General features: G+C 31.5%; 1 protein-coding gene across 1 annotated transcript in view; it reads left to right on the top strand.

Moving 5' to 3' along the window:
• Positions 1-22093, top strand: part of LOC106875008 (uncharacterized) — a 153714-nt gene that overhangs the window by 35367 nt on the left and 96254 nt on the right. Inside the window, exons 45-73 of the mRNA XM_089358397.1 lie at positions 34-299; positions 1279-1414; positions 3131-3184; positions 3493-3534; positions 3644-3909; positions 6042-6177; positions 6780-6836; positions 7000-7044; positions 7156-7421; positions 7612-7747; positions 8429-8482; positions 8656-8700; positions 8814-9079; positions 10380-10515; positions 10792-10845; positions 11027-11071; positions 11184-11449; positions 13454-13589; positions 13867-13920; positions 14104-14148; positions 14261-14526; positions 16802-16937; positions 17214-17267; positions 17450-17494; positions 17607-17872; positions 19161-19296; positions 19574-19627; positions 20350-20394; positions 20507-20772. Coding sequence (XP_089214523.1) covers positions 34-299; positions 1279-1414; positions 3131-3184; positions 3493-3534; positions 3644-3909; positions 6042-6177; positions 6780-6836; positions 7000-7044; positions 7156-7421; positions 7612-7747; positions 8429-8482; positions 8656-8700; positions 8814-9079; positions 10380-10515; positions 10792-10845; positions 11027-11071; positions 11184-11449; positions 13454-13589; positions 13867-13920; positions 14104-14148; positions 14261-14526; positions 16802-16937; positions 17214-17267; positions 17450-17494; positions 17607-17872; positions 19161-19296; positions 19574-19627; positions 20350-20394; positions 20507-20772 — 3773 coding nt within the window. The remainder of the gene's footprint in view (positions 1-33; positions 300-1278; positions 1415-3130; positions 3185-3492; positions 3535-3643; positions 3910-6041; positions 6178-6779; positions 6837-6999; positions 7045-7155; positions 7422-7611; positions 7748-8428; positions 8483-8655; positions 8701-8813; positions 9080-10379; positions 10516-10791; positions 10846-11026; positions 11072-11183; positions 11450-13453; positions 13590-13866; positions 13921-14103; positions 14149-14260; positions 14527-16801; positions 16938-17213; positions 17268-17449; positions 17495-17606; positions 17873-19160; positions 19297-19573; positions 19628-20349; positions 20395-20506; positions 20773-22093) is intronic.

Genomic DNA, 22093 nt, shown 5'->3' on the forward strand with positions numbered 1-22093 from the left:
TGCTGATCGCATTTTACTTATATTGTTTTCTAGAGTCCTGGTGTGTATTCAACGATGGTTTGGAAGATCCCTCATTAATAAGGGCCTGGAACATTAAATTATCAAGCAATGATGAAAATCCAGATGTTATTCGGCCTGGTTTCAAAGGCTGGAAACCTGCTGCAAGTGATAACAAGCGCACAGTAACGATGTTTGTTGGTGATGCTTTAAAATATGGTGCATCTATTCATCTCTTACGATCTAAATGTGTTGCAAAGTTTGATGTTATTCTCAGTGGTGGAGAGAATAAGAGATTCAAGGTGAGTTTTAATGTGTTTAGTTTGATTCAAAGATATTGGCAATGTAGGCTTGAGAACAGGTGGTGCAGGTGCCACCCTACACACATGTGCACACCCAAATTCTCATAGTGGTGGGTGGGGGGCAATGCAAACGTTCTGAACCTCCTTGTGAAAAATTAGGTTTGCATCCCTCAAGCAAATTTCTTTCCCACTCTTAGATTGACAAGTTAAATTTTCATTAAAATAAGTGTCATTATTCTATATTGATGTGAATTTCAATGACATTTCTAAATGAATATAAATAATAATAATGCAGACTTTATATGCACTTGCAGCTGCTGTTTATTGGCTAAGCACATTCCTTGTTATTTTGAAATATAATAGTTAAATGATGTTCTATAAATATCTGTTCTCTATTGGTCATTCTCTATTGTATAGCTGTCGTTCTCTACTCTCTAGCTCTCCCAAAATTCATATTTTGTTAACACTAAAACAGAAAATTAAAAGACTAGCAACATAAATAAATCATTATTTCACATTCAGTAACTGATCAGCTTTTAGATAAGATCATACCACTTCTGGCAGTCAAATAGCAATGAGACTAGATCACACTATTTTTTAAGCAAAATTGGTTAGAATGAAATATTCTTTGAAGTTGATTTGATAAAAGAATCATGAACCACCAAGCAACAAATATGTAACTAAATTCCCAGAATTTTCAATACCAGTGAAAAAGAAAGATTTCTGAATTATGTTTCACTAAGGTCAATGTATTTGTATCTTTTTCTCAGTACTGTTAAGAGAATCAAAAATTTGTTTAGTGAAGTAATCAAAATCTGATATACTTTTATTTTGATGTTATCTGAATAAATATGTATGGAAAACTTGACAATATATCATTGTAGTAAAACATTTCATTATGCAAATCTCTCTGCCTCTTTCACTGTAGTAATATTTCATCATCAAAACTTACATATCTTTCATTTTGTTGTGTATCTAGAATAATGCAAAGGATGATATTGTTAAAATTCCATTTGGTACAACATCAAACACAGTGAAAATCCATTTTAGAGTTGTTTCACCCAACTGCAGAATGTTAATCACAGTATCTTTTGAAGGATGTTTTGAATCAGCATGTAAGTACAAATCAGTTCTAGACAAAAAAATTCAAGCTTTAAACCATTCTTCACAGTAATTACCAATCTATACAATGTTTAATCCATAATACGATTGTGCAAGTAATTATATAAAATATTGTAGTTAATAATGAATAAAGTAATCAGAGTGAATCATCATGAATATTTATTTAATCGTTGATGATTGTAAATTTGGTTAGCATTATATTTGGAAATAACTATGTAAATACCAATTAACAATTTGAACTTTTAATTGAATATGTTTTACATATGTCATGTATGAAAGTCTAAATTGATATATTTCTCCTTCTATTATACAAGTTTTACCTTAAATGATATATAGTACATTATCTTGTTTGCCTCTTACAAATTCCACTAACTGATCATTAAACAACTTTCATAATTTTTGCTTAATATAAAATAAAGAATTAGTTTTGATGTAATATGTATGGTGACAATAATGATGTAATAATACTGACGTAAAATATTATTAGTCATGGTTGTAACTAGATGTAAGAAGACCTTTCTATTGAGATTTAAGACCAAAATTAAATGATGACTCATAGCTCAAATCTTACAATGTGGAAAGCATATTCATTATTGTAACAACAGATAACTTATACCAAATGACACAAAGATTCAGAACAAAGAAGATTAATCTTTTCAATGATGGAACAATTTAACCCAATAAATTAAATAGTTGGTAAGAACTAAGTTTATACAAATTTTAGTCCAAAATTTGAGAGCAGAAATTCTGCACTCAGGATAGCAAGACCATGCATGACAGAATGAATAAAAAAGAATTACATCTTTCTATGTGGAAGAAAAAATATGTTAAAAGGATGCCCTAGATGAAATTCGATGCATTTGTATTATGCAATATGGGTTTCATATTCATTATCATATTTTAAGTGAGTTTCTATGCATGGGTGTTATACAATACAGATACTGACAGATGTTTGTTATATTTCATTAATAGCCACTGTAAGTAAAAATAAAGTTCTAAAGTTTAAAGTTATATTTTTCTGAATTGCAAGATTATGTGGAAATAATATTGAAGTGTTCTGATACTGAAGCAACTTGTAATACACAAGCTTTTTGTCATCATAAATGATCAGACTGATAGCCTTTGTGTACATTTAATAGCAACTGCCGCATGTTGGTACAAAAGTTGTTTGTTGTAGTAAAACAGAGGGATCAAGCCATGTGCAAAGAGAATGCATGGGTGCACATGTGTATGTCTGAGGGTGCGTTTGTGGTTCCTTGTCTTGACATCATGTGATAGGTGTAAAATGGATGTCACCATCTTATAAGTTGGTGATTTGTTCTAAAACTTCCATAAAACATATTCAGTCATGTGGAAATATTACAATGCTTAGAAACATGTGGGAGTCGGTGATAGGAAGAGCATTCAGCTGTAGATAATTTGGCTCAACAAATTCATTGACTCATGCAAGCATGGAAAAGTAAACGTTCAAACAAAAATGTTGCATGCAAACCTAGCTTCTTATTGAGACAGTTATGTCACATGAGAGGCAATGCATGATTGCGAGTAAAGTGTTTGTAGCGATTTATAGAAGTTGCTACACATTTCTCTTAAATCTCCAGAAATATAGCTTCAGTTATTTCTATAACTGATATGATATGCTGTTTATGTGTTTCCATTCATTCCATTTCACATAACACCTATCATAACATTTTTCTTTGTTTTCATAGCAACAACACCAGTACCAACAACAACGATTCCTACAACCACACCTCTGCTAACAAGTAAGTGAAAATATTCAATGCTTAATATATATTAATCTCAAGGCAGAATCGTTAGCACACCAGGCAAAATGCTTAGTGAATTTCCTCTGTCTTCATGTTCTGATTCCACTGGGGTCAACTTTGCCTTTCATCCAATTGAGGTTGATAAAATAAGTGCCAGTTGAGAGCTGGGGTTGATTTAATCAACTTAGCCCAAACATTCCCAAACCTGCTGGCCTTGTGCCAAAATTTGAAGCCAATATATATTAGACTTAATAAATATTGATTTATGATAATATATGACATTTTTTGTTTCCTTTCCATTTTAGCCACACCTTTTCCAACAACATTACAACCCACAACACAAACAGGTAAAGTCTTTCTTTTTCATAGAAATATTGATACTCTTGGAAATTGTAATGATACTCATAACAATAATGGTTTTGCTGCTTGTTTTAACTTATTGACATTGTTTTCTAGAATCCTGGTGTGTATTCAGTGATGGTTTGGAAGATCCCTCGTTAATAAGAGCCTGGAACATAAAATTATCAAGCAATGATGAAAATCCAGATGTTATTCGCCCTGGTTTCAAAGGCTGGAAACCTGCTGCAAGTGATAACAAGCGCACAGTAACATTGTTTGTTGGTGATGCTTTAAGATATGGTGCATCTATTCATCTCTTACGATCCAAAGGTGTTGCTAAATTTGATGTTATTCTCAGTGGTGGGGAGAATAAGAGATTTAAGGTGAGTTTTAATGTGTTCAATCTTTTAGAAAAATTATTACATCATATCAATTTTTGTAGCTAGTAAAAAATGACACAATCATCCTGCTTTCAGCAATGAGAAATGACACACAATCACACTAATTTGGTGGTCATTTGTCAGAAAAAGACAAACACATCACTTTTGTTAACTTATCATAAATTTGTGTTATTTTATATGATCTTACATTCGTTATTTGCTTTCATGACCCTCTAATACTAGGAAAGACTGATTACTATATAAATGAGAAAAACAATAAAGTACCTTTAACATAGCCCAGTGGTTCTCAACTGGAGTCCATGTAACATTTTTCTGTTAAAGTTTATGTGCAATAAATTGGTTCTACTTGTACAATACACAAAATTGTTTAGCAATTTTTTTAATACAATTCCTAATAATATTTCATTATAAAAATATTATTATAGGATTTTATTAAACATCAACTGGCTATGGAAATCCAGTAGAAAAAAATAGGGACCGAATGATCCATAGTTAAAAAGTGGTTGAGAACTGCTGATTATAGCCAGAGAGAAAATACAACAAAGTCTGGTGGAATGTAAGGTTTTATAAATGCTTTAAAGAATAGTACGATACACAGAAAATTGAGGAAAAGAAGTAGGAGAAAAAAACCAAAACAAATGAGTTGGATAAACAATGTACAATTAGTGTAGCTCTCATTGATCGTCAGATAACATCAGAAAGACACATGGTAAACATTTGGTGTAAGTAGAGTTAGTTTAAGCAACCAAACTGAAAGGAGCAAACCTTTTAGCCCTTTTGCCTTTAAACTGGCCATATTCAGCCCAAATAGTTTATCTGTTTTATGATCAAACTGGCTAGATCCAGCCTCTCACATCTGGTTAACATCACCGAAATCTCAAAGCTACAAGACAATGCATGATTAATTTAAAACAATGTGAATAAATAAGCATTACATTTGACAGAATAATTTGAATGCTAATGGATTAAATTAAGAATACCAACAAATATCATCATATATAAATGATGTTCAGAGAGGGAAGCATCTTTTATGGGTATAGGAACATAAGAAACAGCCACTGAATGGTTAGCACACAAATCAAATGGAGTGGTGAGACTTTTGGAAAGTGATGGATGGAAATATATGACACACAAGGTGAATGAAGATTTCTTACAGCAACAGAGAAATATCCTATCAGTGTAATGCTCATGGTTATATGTAGGAAATTGCAAATAGAACTTTTAAGTATAAAAAATATGAAGAAACTATTTTGATATGTAATGACTCTCCTCTATCAATGATATCTAAATGATTCAGATGAAGCAGTTTTCCAGTAAGAAGGTTTTGTATATCATGCAGCAAAATCCAATATCAGAGCTGTTGAAAGACCATAAAATAGATATTTTTTGATGGTTTGGAAACAGCCCTGAACTTAATGAGATATGGTCCAAAATCAAATATCTGTTTCCAAACTGAGCAACAGAACTCGATTCACTAAGCCAAATCTCAATGCCTGGTTTAGAGTCATACATCCTGGAGATTGAAGAAAATTATTGCTTCTATATCAAAAAGAACTGATGCACCAATCAAAGCATCATGTTATCCTACTAAATATCATTAAAATTGCCATGTGCTTCAAGTAAATAAATTACTTCACCTCATGTAATGTTTCATATACCTCTCTTTTAGATAGATATACATATGTGTTTTAGTGAATCTAAATCTCAAACTGATCATACTCAGTTAAAGTACAACCTAAATTTTTGAAGCTGCATTTGTTAGAATAAAATATCATTTGAAGGAGATTAGATTAAAAAATTGGGTTAAAAAAAAATTTACAAAACCAACAAGCAACAAGTATATTGCCTGTTTACAAAATTTTCAACAGTTTAGCCAGATTTTATTTTGTCGTATTTTTATTGTTTCTTCAAAATAATTTGTATAATCTGTTGAGTGAAGCAATCAGATAGAGCCTGATATGCTGTATCTCAGCACTAATTGAATCCAAATATATTAAAAACTTGACAATAAGTGATGGAAAAACAGTTCATTATAAAAATATCTCTACCTCTTTCACTGTAGTAATATTTTATCATCAAAACCTACCTTATCTCTCATTCTGTTGTATATCTAGAATAATGCAAAGGATGACATTGTTAAAATTCCATTTGGTACAACATCAAACACTGTGAAAATCCACTTTAAAGCAGTCTCACCAAATCACAGAATGCTGATCACAGTTTCTTTCAAAGGATGTTTTGAATCACAATGTAAATATGCATTGACTTCTCTACACTAAAATTCCTTGTCGTAAATCTCATAATTCTTTACAATATTTACCTATCTGCTGACTATTTAATGTAAAACAATCATGATTATAAAACAAATTGTATTGAATTTTTAGAGATATTCTAATCATTATGAATGATGATGAATGTTTGCTTAATCATTAATCATTTACTGATTATAATATTAGTTACCAAAATTTTAAAATAAATTTTTGAAATATATATTAACAATAAGAATTTTCAATTAAATATAATTTTACAAATTTTACAAAACTAAGAATATTACTTTTCTTATTGGAATAATATTATATGAAATAACAAGAACTTTATTTTAGTCTCATTCCTACTATTAAATACTTAACGTTTTTAGATTTTGTTTGCATATAATATAGTGTTGTGTTTGTATTTTACTCAAAAAGTAAATGAAAAAACAAAATTGTTTTTGTAGATAAACAATTTCCATAACTGTATATAATATTCAAACTCCAGAGATATAGTTGCAGCTATTTCTATAAATGAAAAGCTATTCATGTGTTTTCATTCATTCCATCATTATCATCACATGTTTTTCTTTGTTCTCATAGCAACAACACCACTACCAACAACAACATTGCTTCCTACTTCTACACCTCTAGCAACAAGTATGTGAAAGAATTCATTACTTATATAATTAAACTCATTAAAGTAACGGTTTATGTAACATTGTGAGTTGCTAAAATTGAAGAAGAATATTTTATGAAATAATGACTATGAATTTATGAACTGTTGATGATAGCATATCTAACCGTTTCCTTTCCATTCTAGCCACACCTATTCCAACAACAACACTGCAACCCACAACACAAACAGGTAAAGTCTTTCTTTTTTATATTATTACAATACTCTTGGAAATTGTAATAAAACTCTTAATAATAATGGTGTTTTGTCGATTGCATTTTATTCATTGATATTGCTTTTTAGAATCCTGGTGTGTATTTAGCGATGGTTTGGAAGATCCCTCATTAATAAGGGCCTGGAACATTAAATTGTCAAGCAATGATGAAAATCCAGATGTTATTCGGCCTGGTTTTAAAGGCTGGAAACCTGCTGCAAGTGATAATAAGCGCACAGTAACAATGTTTGTTGGTGATGCTTTAAGATATGGTGCATCTATTCATCTCTTACGATCCAAAGGTGTTGCTAAATTTGATGTTATTCTCAGTGGTGGAGAGAATAAGAGATTTAAGGTGAGTTAGGCTAATATAGGCATTTTTATTCTTAAAGATATCATTATTACCTCCAATTAACTTAAAGTTGATAAAGCAATAATTTTCTTTATATCATACTCATAAATAGCACAGATCTCTGACATAATACTACTGTAACAATACGTTTTTAACTAAGCTGCTCTCATCTCCAATTTCCTTATGTACCCAGAATAATGCAAAGGATGACATTGTTAAAATTCCATTCGGTGCAACATCAAGCACAGTGAAAATCCATTTTAGAGCTGTTTCACCAAATCACAGAATGTCAATCACAGTATCTTTTAAAGGATGTTTCGAATCAGCATGTAAGTACGCATTGATTCAATACTCAAAAATATTTTGTCTAAATCTCAAAACCTTTTACAATATTTACTGACCTGTAGACTGCTTGATGTAAAAGAATAATGATTATAAAGTGAATTATGTAAAATATGATAATTAAATATGTAATTATTGTGCATAATCATTCATCATTTCATGATGATAATATTAGTCATTTTTATAATTAATTATGGTTTTGGGTTCAGTGTCCCAATACTGAATCTTGAGTGTCTTCTGCTAAAGCCTCAAGCCAACCAAAGCCATGTGAGAGGATTTAATAAATGGAAAATAAAAGTTAGGAGCATATGTGTGTGCAAGCATGTGTGTGTGTTACATTGTCACGATGTCATATGACAGTTGTAAGTAAGCTTCATCATGCAAGTAGCATCATTAGTTTCCAGTCTTTCATGAAAACATATCCAGCCAAGCAGAATTAGCATCTTACTTTGAAACAGGAAATGGTTAGCTACAGGAAGAGCATTCATTTATGGAAATTTTTTCTCAAAGGACTTCATTTGACCCAAAGAACTCCATTTGATCCATACAACATGGAAAAGTTGATATTAAAATGATAGCGATGATGATGATACGCTGTTGGTGTGATGTCGCTCTTTCAATTTAAAAAAAAGTATGTTAGTTATCATATCTTTTCTTTGTTCTTATAGCAACAACACCAGTTCCAACCACAACAATTCCTACAACCACACCTCTACTAACCAGTAAGTGAAAATATTAATTAATTAACATATATCAAGCTCAATTAAAAAAATGGTTTTATCTAATATTATTTTTGGTAAAAATTTAAAAACAATTTTTTATAAACTAATAAATGTATGTCTATGAACAATATATGATGAATGATATATGATAATTTTTTTCATTTTCAATTCAGCAACACCTATTCCAACAACAACTCAACAAATAACAACACAAACAGGTAAAGTCTTTCTCATTCATAGAAACATTACTGTTCTTGGAAATTGTAATAATACTTATGGTAATAGTGGTGCTTTGCTGATTACATTTAAACTCATTGATATTGTTTTCTAGAATCTTGGTGTGTATTCAATGATGGTTTGGAAGATCCCTCGTTAATAAGAGCCTGGAACATTAAATTATCAAGCAATGATGAAAATCCAGATGTTATTCGCCCTGGTTTTAAAGGCTGGAAACCTGTTGCAAGTGATAACAAGCGCACAGTAACAATATTTGTTGGTGATGCTTTAAGATATGGTGCATCTATTCATCTCTTACGATCCAAAGGTGTTGCTAAATTTGACGTTATTCTAAGTGGTGGGGAGAATAAAAGATTTAAGGTGAGTTTAAATGAGTTTAATTTTATTCTGAAAATATTATCTCAGTTGAAGCAGATCCATTGATCATTGTATATTTTTATGAATTTAGATGTCGTATAAAACATGTCAGTGTTGGAAATTAATTTCACAGCCATTTAGGTTAGAGTTTGTTTCCACTGCACAGGACTGAGATCATGTATCATAATACAGTATGGACCTACACACACATCACCATCATCATCATCTTTTAAAGTCCACTTTCCATGCTTGCATGGGTTGGGGTGTTTGACAGGAGATGACTTGGCAGAAGACTGCACCATGTTTCGCTGTCTGTGTTGGCCTGGTTTTCATGGCTGGATGCCTTTCCTAACACCAAATATGCTTCTTACATGGCATCAGCACTGGTATGGTCAGTTTTTGGCATGGTTTTCACAGCTGGATTCCCTTCCATATGCTAACTAAGTTACAGTGTGGACTAGATGCTTTTTACGTGGAATTAGCACTGGCAAGGCCACCAAGTAACTTGCAAGACAAAGATCCTTTGAGAGGGAAGGGGTAATTGGAGGAGGTGATCTTGTGTCATGTGATGACAGGTTAGAGTTTGACACTGAGACAGAAACAGTAGAGGGAGACAGCAAGAGAGAGTAGGAGAGAGAGAGAGAGGGTACCAAAGGGCCAGAGCATATTCACAAAGAACAGGGATCAGAATATAAATGAGATGGTAGAGTAGAGCAAGGGAGAGATAAATGGTGGCAAAGTACCATGGCATACTGAGATCAGTACTCACCACTTCATCCCATGTCTCCCTGGCTCTGTTTCACAAGTGCCATCCCCTCTCAATGATCAGCACCTCTTTATACAGCTGTCTTCATTTATACACATCACATGTCCAGAACAACGCAGTCCCTCTTCTTGCAAGCTGCATTTGATTCTGCTTATGCTCAACCTTTCTCTCAACTCATTTACACTTTGTCCTACATACACACTGATGTTGCATATCCAGTGGAGAATACTATCTTCATTTTTATCAAGGTTATCTCGGTCTTCTACATCCAGAACCCAGGTGTCACTACCATGGAGTATAATCAATCATACACAACCATCATTCAATCTACCTATATATATATATATATATATATATATATATATATATATATATATATATACCGGAGTAAGCATATGAAATGTGCAACAAGGTGGAAAAAAGAGTACTCATACATACATATATACATACATATATACATACATATATACATGTATCAGTTTCTTCACATATTTTTCTTCTAAACTGCTACCATTTCCAATTTCTTTTTGTATCTAGAATAATGCAAAGGATGATATTGTCAAAATTCCATTTGGTACAACATCAAACACAGTGAAAATACATTTTAGAGCTGTTTCACCAAATCGCAGAATGCTAATCACAGTATCTTTTAATGGATGCTTTGAATCAGGATGTAAGTATACATTGGTTCAATGCTAGAAATAATTTGTCATCTAAATTTTGTCGTTTGTTACAATATTTATTCATCTGTAGAATGTTCGCTGCGAAACGATAATAATTATAAAAACGAAATATTTTTTATTAGGATTGTCATTTTTGTGCATAATCATTGATCATATGATAATTATAATATTTGTTATTTCTATACCTGATGTGTTGTTTATGTGTTTTCATTCTTTCTATTTGACCTAGCACCATTTATTATAATATTTCTTTTTTGTTTTTATAGCAACAACACTAGCTCCAACAACAATAATTCCTACAACAACACCCCTATTAACAAGTAAGTGACGATATACATTAATTAACATACATTAAACTCATTTGTGAAAAACACTTTATTTAACATACATAATTGTTTTTTAAATTGGACCACAATACATTATGAAATAATATATATATATTTATGAACTGTATATGATGGATGGTAAATGGAAATTTGTTTTATTTCATTTAAATTTTAGCCACACCTATTCCAACAACAACACAACAAATAACAACACAAACAGGTAAATTATTTTTCTTACATAGAAATATTACCTTTCTTGAAAATTCTTATAACTCTCATGAATATAATGGTCTTTTGTTGATTGCATTTTCTTTATTGATATTGCTTTTTAGAATCCTGGTGTGTATTTAGCGATGGTTTGGAAGATCCCTCATTAATAAGGGCTTGGAACATTAAATTATCAAGCAATGATGAAAATCCAGATGTTATTCGGCCTGGTTTCAAAGGCTGGAAACCTGCTGCAAGTGATAACAAGCGCACAGTAACAATGTTTGTTGGTGATGCTTTAAGATATGGTGCATCGATTCATCTCTTACGATCCAAAGGTGTTGCTAAATTTGACGTTATTCTAAGTGGTGGGGAGAATAAAAGATTTAAGGTGAGTTTTAATAAGTTTCATTTTGTTCTGAAGATATTATCTCATTTGAAACTGATTCATTGATCATTGTATATTTTTATGAATTCAGATGTCATTTTAAACATGTCTAAGTTGGAAATTAATTTCACAGCCATATAGGTTTTATTTTCTTTCCACCATATAAGATTGAGATAGTATATCATAATACAGTATTGCACTACACACACACACATACATATATATATATATATATATATATATATATATATATATATATATATATGTCATCATCATCATCATCATCATCTTTTAACAACCACTTTCCATGCTGTAATGGCTCTAGCAATTTGAAAGGAGATGGCTTGGCAGAAGACTGCACCATGTTTCGCTCTCTGTTTTGACCTGGGCATTGGGCATATCACGTGATAAAATGAGAAGGTTGCAAAAAAGTATAAATCTGAGGTAGTGACAGATAGAGGGTGACTTATATCAGTGAAGGAGAGAACTGTGGTGTGAATGGAACAGTAATGTTATTAAAGCTGTCATATACACGTGACACTGCAAACATACTTTTGTAAATACATAGATACAACTCAGCAACAGACACATACACACACACACACACACACACTCACACATACATACTCACATACGCAAGTGCGCACAAGCACACACACACTCATGCATATATATATATATATATATATATATATATATATATATATTGTTGTACTTGGGGATGGTCATGTTGCCAGTTTAGCCAATAAAAACACACGCACTGTATATTTGGTGTTAATTTTTTTTTTTTTTTTTTTCAGCTTTATATTACATTAATCTTAATCTTAATCTTATTTCGGCCAGAGTTCTTTCGTCACACTTCTGTGACCTCATCAGTGGTCCTTTGTTTCCTTCTTTCTTATATGTGTCTCACCTTGCTAACTATCAGCCATTTTGTATTTTGTATTCCTATTGTATGTGTCTACGCATGCGTGCCCTTCAATGTGTCTGTGTCTTTTGTAAGTGCATGTGTGTATGGGGAGTGTCTGTATCACCTATATTCTCTCTCTATATATATAATTATATATAAACATACATAGATATGTCTACTATACGCCATTTTAAACTCATGATTACCTGTGTGTACGTTTGTAAATTTGAAGGTGTGTGTGCGTAACGTCCTATAATTGTCTGCCTCTCTATTTTTGTAGGCCTTCCCTGTGGTTGTCACATATTGTGAGATTTTAAAATTACATCAAAATTGTCAAATTTTGTATAGTGAAATAATTTTCCATGTTAAATACGATTTTGCTATTTATTTGTTCCTAACAATCAGTTGAATTACAGGTGAATTGTATTTCAATAAAAATCTATAATGGGCCCCCTAGGGAGAGGGGCTGTAACACATGTTTACAAATCTGCTATGATAAGCTACAATACACAACAGTGCCAACTGCGACACACAGACTATTTGTCAATGTATTTGTAAATCTATCTATTTATCTAATTTATTTTATTCTGATGCATATTCGCTTGTTAAAATAATATTAGGACATTCCTTATTCACCCACTAATCGTAATAATAGTTTGTAAAACCTATTGTTAGCAATGAACTATTAACATAAAGGTTAATAAAATATTTAATGGCCTAATTACACTGAAGTGATTTTAAAATTTATATATTGATATAGGATTGGGGATAGGAATGGGAGCGGAACTAAAATGGGAATTGAACAGGGAAGGGGATAGGACATGAATGGGATAATGTAATGGGAATGGAAACTGGAAATAACACCAAATTTTCCATATGTTACCTGGTAATTCCGCTGGTATACATACATATATATATATATATATATGTGAAGAAAAATGATATATATATATATATATATATACACACACACACACACACACACACACACACACACACACACACACATATTTATACCAATTTTTCTTCACATATTTTGTTGTAATAATACATATTCTTTTAAACTGCTACCATTTCCAATTTCTTTTTGTATCTAGAATAATGCAAAGGATGATATTGTTAAAATTCCGTTTGGTACAACATCAAACACAGTGAAAATCCATTTTAGAGCCGGTTCACCAAATCGCAGAATGTTAATCACAGTATCTTTTAATGGATGCTTTGAATCAGGATGTAAGTATGCATTGATTCGATGCTAAACAATATTTTGTCATCTAAATTTTGTGATTTTTTACAATATTTATTCATCTGTAGACTATTTACTGTGAAACGATAATGATTATAAAAACGAAATAGTTTTTATTAGGAATGTCATGTTTGTGCAAAATCATTGATCATATGATAATTATAATATTTGTTATTTCTATACCTGATGTGTTGTTTATGTGTTTTCATTCGTTCTATTTGACCTAGCACCATTTATTATAATATTTCTTTTTTGTTCTTATAGCAACAACACTAGCCCCAACAACAATAATTCCTACAACAACACCTCTATTAACAAGTAAGTGACAATATACATTAATTAACATATATTAAACTCATTTGTGAAAAACACTTTACATAACATACATAATTGTTTTTTAAATTGGACCACAATACATTATGAAATAATATATATATATATTTATGAACTCTATATGATAGATGGTAAATGAAAATTTATTTTATTTCATTTAAATTTTAGCCACACCTATTCCTACAACAACACAACAAATAACAACACAAACAGGTAAATTATTTCTCTTACATAGAAATATTAACATTCTTGGAAATTCTTATAACTCTCATGAATATAATGGTCTTTTGGTGATTGCATTTTCTTTATTGATATTGCTTTTTAGAATCCTGGTGTGTATTTAGCGATGGTTTGGAAGATCCCTCATTAATAAGGGCTTGGAACATTAAATTATCAAGCAATGATGAAAATTCAGATGTTATTCGGCCTGGTTTCAAAGGCTGGAAACCTGCTGCAAGTGATAATAAGCGCACAGTAACAATGTTTGTTGGTGATGCTTTAAGATATGGTGCATCTATTCATCTCTTACGATCCAAAGGTGTTGCTAAGTTTGACGTTATTCTAAGTGGTGGGGAGAATAAAAGATTTAAGGTGAGTTTTAATGAGATTAATTTTGTTCTGAAGATATTATCTCATTTGAAACTGATCCATTGATCATTGTATATTTTTATGAATTCAGATGCCATTTTAAACATGTCTATGTTGGAAATTAATTTCACAGCCTTATTGGTTTTATTTTCTTTCCACTGTATAAGACTGATATAGTATATCATAACACAGTATTGCACTACACACACATTCATACATACATACATATATATATATATATATATATATATATATATATATATATATATATATATATTTATTTCATCATCATCATCTTTTAACATCCACTTTCCATGCTGTTATGGCCCTAGCAATTTGAAAGGAAATGGCTTGGCAGAAGACTGCACCATGTTTCGCCCTCTGTTTTGACCTGGGCATTGGGCATATCACGTGATAAAATGAGAAGGTTGCAAAAAAGTATAAATCTGAGGTAGTGACAGATAGAGGATGAGTTATATCAGTGAAGGTGAGAACTGTGGTGTGAATGGAACAGTAATGTTAATAAAACCTGTCATATACACATGACGCTGCAAACATACTTTTGTAAATACACAGATACAACACAGCAACAGACACACAGACACAAACACACACACACTCACACACACATACTCACATACGCAAGTGCACACAGGCACACACACACTCATGCATATATATATGTATATCTTCCTCTGTTACTACTACATATCTCTCTTTACCCCTTTCATTCTTCCTTCTGTTACTACTATATCTGTCTCTTTCTCCCCTCGTACTTCCATCTGTTACTACTATATTCCCCTCTTCCTCTCTTTCTCTCGTTGCCCACCTATTCCTCTACTTCCTCCCTTTGGTTCTCCCTCTACCACTCTCTCTCTCTCTCTCCCTTACCCCTGCATGGTCACATGCTTCCGGTCACTAATCCTTTTCTTCCTTGGCTATCGTCGGGCAAACACGCGAACTTACTTCGTCCCCACTCTCAAGTTTGTGCCTCACAGCGTTCATATACACATAATTTTTCATATCTGGCCGCATAGCCTTTTCCGTTTGTTTTCCTGTCTTGTTTTCTTTTCCGTTTATTTTTCTGTCTTGTTTTTTGTCCACCACTACATTCCTCCATGGCACAGGTTTAATTTGTGTATACAAATTTAATTTGCGGTCCATGGGAAGAGCCGTTTTTATGATGCGTCCTGCCCGCCTCTTCGAAATGCCGGTGTTAAAACGGGGGTAGCTGATGAAGGAAAATTTTCTCTATGTGGCTTGTATGTTTTCTGTACTCTGGTTATTATTATTTTCTTGTCTACGTTTTCTTTGCAATGTCCTGTACCCAGATATGCACCTATATATACAGGTAGACGTAGGTATGCACATACCTGTACGTATATATGCATAAACTCATTTATTATTCGTTTTTATATGAATATATATATATATACATGCATACAAATGTCTACTATACACCATTTTAAAGTTATGATTACCTGTGTACGTTTGTAAATTTGTGTGTGTGTGCGTAATGTCCTATAATTGTCTGCCTCTCTACTTTTGTAGGCCTTCCCTGTGGTTGTCACATATTGTGAGATTTTAAAATTACGTCAAAATTGTCATATTTGGTATATTGAAATAATTTTCCATGTTAAATACGATATTGCTTTTTATTTGTTTCTAACATCCAGTTGAATTGGATTTCAATAAAAATTTGTTCCTAACATCCAGGTGAATTGGATTTCAATAAAAATTTATAATGGGCCCCCTAGGGAGGGGGGCTGTAACATGTTTCCAAATCTGCTATGATAAGCTACAATACACAACAGTGCCAGCTACGACACACAGACTATTTGTCAATGTATTTGTAAATCTATCTATTCATCTAATAAATTCTGATACATATTCGCTTGTTAAAATAATATTAGAACATTCCTTAAATCGTAATAATAGTTTGTAATACCTATTGTTAGCAATAAATTAACATATTTAATGGCCTAATTACACTGAAGTGATTTTAAAACTTATATATTGATGTAGGATTGGGGATAGGAATGGAAGCGGAATTAAAATGGGAATGGAAACTGGAAATAACACCTGCTTTTCCAGGTGTTACCTGGTAATTCCACTGGTATACATATATATATATATATATATATATATATATATATATATATATATATATATACACACACAGACATATATATATATGCCAATTTTTCTTCACATATTTTGCTGTAATAATACATTTTCTTTTAAACTGTCACCATTTCCAATTTCTTTTTGTATCTAGAATAATGCAAAGGATGATATCGTTAAGATTCCATTTGGTACAACATCAAACACAGTGAAAATCCATTTTAGAGCCGGTTCACCAAATCGCAGAATGTTAATCACAGTATCTTTTAATGGATGCTTTGAATCAGGATGTAAGTATGCATTGATTCAATGCTAAACAATATTTTGTCATCTAAATTTTGTGATTTTTACAATATTTATTCATCTGTAGACTGTTTACTGTGAAACGATAATGATTATAAAAACGAAATATATTTTATTAGGAATGTCATCTTTGTGCATAATCATTGATCATATGATAATTATAATATTTGTTATTTCTATACCTGATGTGTTGTTTATGTGTTTTCATTCTTTCTATTTGACCTAGCACCATTTATTATAATATTTCTTATTTGTTCTTATAGCAACAACACTAGCTCCAACAACAATAATTCCTACAACAACACCCCTATTAACAAGTAAGTGACGATATACATTAATTAACATATATTAAACACATATTGTGAAAAACACTTTCTGTAACATACATAATTGTTTTTTAAATTGGACCACAATACATTATGAAATAATATATATATATTTATGAACTGTATATGATAGATGGTAAATGAAAATTTGTTTTATTTCATTTAAATTTTAGCCACACCTATTCCTACAACAACACAACAAATAACAACACAAACAGGTAAATTATTTCTCTTACATAGAAATATTAGCGTTCTTGAAAATTCTTATAACTCTCATGAATATAATGGTCTTTTGTTGATTGCATTTTCTTTATTGATATTGCTTTTTAGAATCCTGGTGTGTATTTAGCGATGGTTTGGAAGATCCCTCGTTAATAAGGGCCTGGAACATTAAATTGTCAAGCAATGATGAAAATCCAGATGTTATTCGGCCTGGCTTCAAAGGCTGGAAACCTGCTGCAAGTGATAACAAGCGCACAGTAACATTGTTTGTTGGTGATGCTTTAAGATATGGTGCATCTATTCATCTCTTACGATCCAAAGGTGTTGCTAAATTTGATGTTATTCTCAGTGGTGGGGAGAATAAGAGATTTAAGGTGAGTTTTAATGAACTCTACTTGTGAAATTATACAATCTCAGGAAACACAATATTGATAAAGACTAATTTATTATTTATTATGGTGTATTTATATGAAACCAGATGTCATATTTGACATGGTTATGTTTGAAATTTACTTTGCAGTATCACAATTATGAATTTCTCTCTACTGCATGGCACTGAGGACATGTACTTTCCACTATTCTAATATATAAATATATATATATATATATATATATATATATATATATATATATATATATATATATATATATATATATATATATATATATATATATATAGGAAAATGAAAAAAAGCCAGAATGCTGAACTGGAAGCATATTTTAATAAAGATTTTTTCTGACCGGTTTTCATTGCAAAGAAGCAAATTATCAAGAAGAAGGAGAATGAAAATGTTTTTTTACAAAGAAGTACAAAATGAAGAAAATATTCATTTTGTACTTCTTTTTAAAAAAAACATTTTCATTCTCCTTCTTGATAATTTGCTTCTTCGCAATGAAAACCGGTTAGAAAAAATCTTTATTAAAATATGCTTCCAGTTCAGCATTCTGGCTTTTTTTCATTTTCCTATTATTTCTCCACGTGCGGTTAACACAACCCCACTATTTACTGACTTATATATATATATATATATATATATATATATATATATATATATATATATATATATATATATATATATATGTTTTTAAATCTTTGCAATCCATTTGTGTCAAGATAAAATGTATTAACCCTTTAGTATTCAGATCATTCTGTCAAATGCAATGCTTATTTATTCACTTTGTTTTGAATTAATCATGCATTATCTCTGAACCCTTGAGGGATACATAACTTTCTTTACATCCAATAAACATCATCATCTTGATCCGATGTCCACCCTCTCCATGTAATTTTGTGTTAGATGAGATTTGTTAAGGTGGATTATTTATTTAATTATTTAATTCTGTGCTGCATCACGGAATTTTGTGAGCACGGAATTTTGTCAGTGAACATGTCGCAGTCTCAAAGCGATGAAAATATTTTGGTGAATTAAATTTAAATGTTGAAGTGAATCTAACAGTTTTTGTGTGTTTCTTAAATGGCTTATAAACACCTTCCCCACTGCAATTGTTTTCGTGCCAGCACACAATCTCAGATCAGGTCACTTGCTATGCAAGTACATCTCCGTAATTACTTTGTATCTCTGATAAAATTAACCTTTGTGTTTTGCTGGAATAACATGTTTATCGAGAGCTGCTTTATCTTTATTTTCCTTGTGCATCTAGAATAATGCAAAAGATGACATTGTTAAAATTCCATTTGGTACAACATCAAACACTGTGAAAATCCACTTTAAAGCTGTTTTACCAAATCGCAGAATGTTAATCACAGTATCTTTTGAAGGATGTTTTGAATCAGCATGTAAGTATACTTTGGTTCAATACTCGAAAATACTTTGTCTAAATTTCATAATTTTTTACAATATTTACTGACCTGTAACTGCTTGATGTAAAAGAATAATGATTATAAAATGAATTATGTAAAATATTGTAATAAATAATGTATTCGTTGTTCATAATCATTGATTATCTGATGATTATAATATCAGTTATTTCTATACCTGATGTGCTGCTTATGTGTCTTTATTCTTTCTATTTGACCTAGCACCATTTATTACATTTTTTCTTTGTTCTTATAGCAACAACACCAATTCCAACAACGACAATTCCTACAACCACACCTCTGCTAACAAGTAAGTGAAAATATTCATTTATTAATATCGATACTGGTTTCAAATTTTGTCACAATGCCAACAATTTCAGGGAGTGGAGAAGTTAATTACATCGACCCCAGTGTTCAACTGGTACTTATTTTATTATCCCCAAAAGCTTGAAAGATAAAGTCAACCCCAGCAGCATTTGAACTCAGTATGTAAACTCAGAAGAAATGCAACTGATATTTTTTTCTAATATGGTAATGATTCTGCTGGCTCTCCATCTTAAAGCAAATTTCTAGTAGCCAACATTTGCCAAAGGATATGAACCTGCATTGCAAGAATTATTATTGGTTTCAAATTTTGGCACAAGGCCAGCAACTTCAGGGTAGGGTTCAGTTGATTACATCGACCCTATTACTCAACTGACACTTCTTTTATCAACCCCAAAATGATGAGAGGTAAAGTTGACCTCAGCAGAATTTGAACTTAGAACGTAAAGACAGATAAAATGCCACCAAGCATTTTACTTGACATGCGAACGATTCTGCCAGTTCGCTGTCTTATTATAGGAATTAATATTAATATGAATATTAATATAATATTGATATCATTAATTAATTAAAATAATGGTTTACATAATATATATATAATTTTTGTTAATACATAGAAAGTATACTATATGAAATAATAGATTAAATTTATGACCATTATATCATGGATGGTGTATAACATATTGTTTTGTCTAATTTCCATTTTAGCCACACCTATTCCAACAACAACGCAACAAATAACAACACAAACAGGTAAAGTTCTTTTGATTTATGATAATCTAAACAACACCAGATATCATGTTGAGATTCATGTTCATAACAGTCATTCATTGATTGCATTTTATTCATTGATATTGTTTTCTAGAATCCTGGTGTATATTCAATGATGGTTTGGAAGATCCCTCATTAATAAGGGCTTGGAACATTAAATTATCAAGCAATGATGAAAATCCAGATGTTATTCGCCCTGGTTTCAAAGGCTGGAAACCTGCTGCAAGTGATAAGAAGCTCACAGTTACAATGTTTGTTGGTGATGCTTTAAGATATGGTGCATCTATTCATCTCTTACGATCCAAAGGTGTTGCAAAGTTTGATGTTATTCTCAGTAGTGGAGAGAATAAGAGATTCAAAGTAAGTTTTAATGAGTTTAATTTTATTCTGAAAATATATTATCACAGTAAACATTGAACTGAAATTCACCAGTTATTTGCAGTGTACTTCTATATATTTTGATAGCATATTACACATCGCTGTGTATGAAATTTGCTCCGCAGTCATGTGGTTTTTATTTTGTTTCCATAGCATAAGAGGATGTGCATATGTCTTCTACCCTAACCTCGTGCTATATACCTGCTTATACACTCTGCTCTGAGTGACTGGTGTTAGGAAGGGCATCCAGCTGTAAAAACCATGCCAAACAAACATAAAAGTCTGGTGCAGTATCCTGCGTGGCCAGCTCCTGTCAAACCACCAAACCCATGCCAGCATGTATGTATGTATGTATGTATGTATGTATGCATGTATGTATGTATGTATGTATGTATGTATGCATGTATGCATGTATGTATGTCTATATGTATATATATATATATATATATATATATATATACACACACACACATGTATGTATGTTTGTACTTATGTACATAGGTTCATGAGATTTCTATACATATGTATGCTTGTTTGTTTGTTCATTCATTTATTCTTTTATTTTTAATTTCATGAATTCTTTCTCTGAGGAAGGAACTGGTTTCTAACAAAGCTCCATTCTTGGAATGTAGACAACAAAAACAATGTCGCATTTTAAACTTGAGGAAACTTGCACATTTTTACTGTTCCACTAACAGCTTGTACTTCTAATGTGCAAGTTAGTTGGTTGATTTCTTTTTCTGAAATCCCAAGCTTGGCCAAACTGTTACTCAGGCATTTAATCACGAAACCAAATGCAACAATTATTACTGGTATAATGTGGATCAATAATCTTGGTATAGAAGCTGGAGGTTTTAAAGCAGTTGTCCATAATTATCCTCTTCCTCTTTAATTTTCAATGTAATATTCACTTCAGGAAGACGGCTGACCCCTCTGATGGTACATACTTTTTCTTGTCTGTCTCAAACAACAATATCTAGCCTGTTATGCTTACATTCGACAGATGTTTTAATGGGAATGTTCCATGTATGTATGCATGTATGTGTGTGTGTTTGTGTGTGTACACACACTATACAAATACATACAAAATATAATCAAAATAATGGTGAACTGAGAAAATATGTCAGATCTTTGAATGTTTCATGGCTACTGAAAAGATCAGGGAAATATCTTGCAAGGAAACTAATGTTGATGAAAGAAAATCAGGCGAAAGAAGATCTGGCTTTGTAAATCTTGTTCAACCGAAGCTAGCAATGGTTGGACGAACAAGCCAGTAGACATAAAAATAATAATGATGAAGTTA

The sequence above is a fragment of the Octopus bimaculoides genome, chromosome 10, assembly GCF_046866305.1.
Source record: "Octopus bimaculoides isolate indiv1 chromosome 10, ASM4686630v1, whole genome shotgun sequence".
Classification (NCBI taxonomy): Eukaryota; Metazoa; Mollusca; class Cephalopoda; order Octopoda; family Octopodidae; genus Octopus; species Octopus bimaculoides.